Here is a 3,209-nt window from a genome sequence, read left to right as displayed (position 1 = left end):
AGCAGGGAGGGCAGGGAGGGCAGGAGGAGCGGGAAGGGCAGGAGGAGCAGGGAGGAGCTGAGAGAGCAGGGGGAGAGAGGGCAGGAGGAGCAGAGAGGGCAGGGAGGAGGCAAGGAAAAGAACTAAGAGAGATATCTGCAGGACGTAACAAGGAAAACATGAAATGGAACAGAACTAAGCTGTACATAGAACGGAGCAAAGAAGAGCTGATAACAGAAAAGGGCACGGAATGCGACAACTTTAGGAAGATAGTTGAAGAGAATACAGTCCCCTTCAAAAGTATTGGAACAGCAAGGTCAATTCCTCTGTTTTTGCTATACACGAAACACAAAACTGAGTTTGAGGTACCCCCCCCGCGCGGTTTGCCCTCAAAGGCCCCCAATTCCCCCTGCGGTTTGCCCCTAAAGGCCTCAAACATCCCCCCGTGGTGGCCATTGGGGGCAAACTACAGGGGGCCTTGGGGGCCTTTGAGGGCAAACCGTGGGGGCCGTTGCAATGCAATGGGGGCGTTTTGGTCCTTTGGGGGTGAACCGCAGGGGGAATTGGGGTCGTGGCGCAGGGGCCATTGGAGCCTTTGAGGGCAAACCGCGGGGGCGGTTGGGCGCCTTTGGGGTGAGCGCCCCCATGCTCCCCCCAAAGGACCCCAACCCCCCCCTGCGGTTCACCCCCAAGGCCTCCAATGGCCCCTGCGCCACGACCCCAATGCCCCCCACGGTTCGCCCCCAAAGGACCCCAACCCCCTCCTGCGGTTCACCCCCAAGGCCTCCAATGGCCCCTGCGCCACGACCCCAATGCCCCCCACGGTTCGCCCCCAAAGGACCAAAACGCCCCCCGCGGTTTGCCCCTAAAGGACCAAAACGCCCCCCGCGGTTTGCCCCTAAAGGCCTCAAACACCCCCCGTGGTGGCAAACTACTTGGGGTCCTTTGAGGGCAAACCACGGGGGCCGTTGGGCGCCTTTGGGGTGAGCGCCCCCACGCTCCCGGCAAAGGACCCCAACCCCCCCCTGTGGTTCACCGCCAAGGCCTCCAATGGCCCCTGCGCCACGACCCCAATGCCCCCCACGGTTCGCCCCAAAGGACCCCAACCCCCCCCTGCGGTTCACCCCCAAGGCCTCCAATGGCCCCTGCGCCACGACCCCAATGCCCCCCGCGGTTTGCCCCTCAAGGCCTCAAACACCCCCCCGTGGTGGCCGTTGGGGGCAAACTACAGGGGGCCTTGGGGGCCTTTGAGGGCAAACCGCAGGGGCCGTTGCAATGCAATGGGGGCGTTTTGGTCCTTTGGGGGTGAACCACAAGGGGAATTGGGGTTGTGGCGCAGGGGCCATTGGAGCCTTTGAGGGCAAACCGCGGGGGCGGTTGGGCGCCTTTGGGGTGAGCGCCCCCACGCTCCCCCCAAAGGACCCCAACCCCCCCTGCGGTTCACCCCCAAGGCCTCCAATGGCCCCTGCGCCACGACCCCAATGCCCCCCACGGTTCGCCCCCAAAGGACCCCAACCCCCCCCCTGCGGTTCACCCCCAAGGCCTCCAATGGCCCCTGCGCCACGACCCCAATGCCCCCCACGGTTCACCCCCAAAGGATCTCAACCCCAAATTTACTCAGTGCATCTTAAGTTGTTTAACAAATCTAGATTTAAAAAAAAGCTAAAACAAAGGAATTGGCCTAGCTGTTCCAATACTTTTTGAAGGGACTGTATATTAGAAACCACTGAAATGTCTTCTTCTCTTTTCTCCTTTCTCTCTGTCATTTTCTGCACTTGAAGCCTCTGTCAGGTACAGAACCAAAAATTAAATCAACTTTTAATTACCATCTGTGGTAATTCTTAACCTAAAACACGCTATGTTGTAGGAATGCAAACCTATTATTATACAGATCTATTGTTTTTTTATCAGTATGAACATATTTTCTCTCCTTGTCTCACTTTCCTCCGAGTGAATAACAAAATAATGTCCAGCTATGGCTTGAGAGCAACAGAAGGAAACAGCCTTTTGCTTTTACTTCCTGTAACATTGCATTCCTTTTGTTCATGTTGGGGCTATTCAAAAAGGATGCCCCTTTATTTTAGCTACAGAGTTAAGGCTTTATAGTAAGGCACAGTAAGGCCAACATTGGCATAGTGCCACACTATTTGTCAAATTTGTGTCATACCGTCATCAAATCCTAGTCTGAATTTCGTAGACTGTAGATCATCATTAGCTCTGTAATTTCTTGGAACGTCTTGGGTCACGCTTCTGGTATGATCTGGAATTTTGGTGTGGGCCGCGGCGCCAGGAACCAAGTAGTCTGGTCTCAATCCTAGTCTGAATTTTGTGGACTGTAGATCCTCATTAGCTCTGTAACAACTCGGAACGTCTTGGGTCACGCTTCTGGTATGATCTGGAATTTTGGTGCAGGCCGCAGCGCCAGGAACCAAGTATTCTGGTCTCAATCCTCCCGCCACAGGACTGACCCCGCTCCCAGGGCCCACCCTTGCTGCGGCGCTGAGGAGCGCGCCGGCTGCGTACGCTCGGAACCGCGCGTCCTCCTCCACGACCCTCCGAGCGTTCCACGCTTCAAACTCCAAGTCCTCTTCCCTCCGTCGTTTCTCATTGGCGCGTTTCGCGGTCAATTGACTGTAGCGCTCCTCGTTCAAAAGGCGAAGTTCCTCCCTTTTTTTCTGCGCCAGCAATTCCTCCTTTTCCCGGCACCGGTCGTTCGCCTCTCTCAGCGCTTGCCGCGCGGACAGGGCCCTCTGTCGCCCCTCCGCCGCGACCCGCTGGCGTTGTTTCTGTGCGTCTTCCCTGTGCGCCGCGATGGCGTCCCGCACGTTCTTCTTTTTGTCGTTCTCCTGGCGCAGGGCCTGAGCCCACCGCTCTTCCTTGCGGGCCTGCGCCGCGGCCAGAACGTCGGCGGCGCGGCGCTCCTCTTGGCGCTCGGCCTCCCGCATCCTCAAAGCCAGCGTCTGCGCCACGGCGTCCGAGCGCCTCTGCAGCTCACCGTCCTTCGCGGCCCGGGCGTCTCTGACCGTGGCGTTCCAGTTGTCTTTTTCCGTCGCGATTTTCCTCCGCCGGTTCGCCTCCGTTTCATTTCGTTCCGCTGCTTTCTCTGCCGTGGCTTTCTTGGCCAATATCTGCTCCGTGTAACCTCTGCGAACGCCGGACTTCCGTTCGCGCTCTTTTCGCCTCTCCAACTCCATCTCCGATTCAAATTGCTCTTCAGTCTGCCGCCTTTT

The 3,209-nt window shown here is 57.6% G+C and overlaps 1 protein-coding gene across 1 annotated transcript; it reads left to right on the top strand.

Annotated features, from left to right (window-relative positions):
• Nucleotides 1–495: 495 nt before the first annotated feature.
• Nucleotides 496–1,610, top strand: LOC133134311 (uncharacterized). Its single transcript, XM_061250597.1, has 3 exons — nt 496–836; nt 884–1,152; nt 1,399–1,610. Exons 1-3 carry the CDS (start codon nt 496–498, stop codon nt 1,608–1,610), a joined length of 822 nt encoding a protein of 273 aa, XP_061106581.1.
• The last annotated feature ends 1,599 nt before the right edge of the window (nt 1,611–3,209 follow it).

The sequence above is a fragment of the Conger conger genome, chromosome 1 (genome assembly GCF_963514075.1).
Source record: "Conger conger chromosome 1, fConCon1.1, whole genome shotgun sequence".
In the NCBI taxonomy this organism is placed as follows: domain Eukaryota; kingdom Metazoa; phylum Chordata; class Actinopteri; order Anguilliformes; family Congridae; genus Conger; species Conger conger.
The sequence above is the reverse complement of the archived record's forward strand: the minus strand, read 5'-3'. Positions and strand labels throughout refer to the sequence as shown.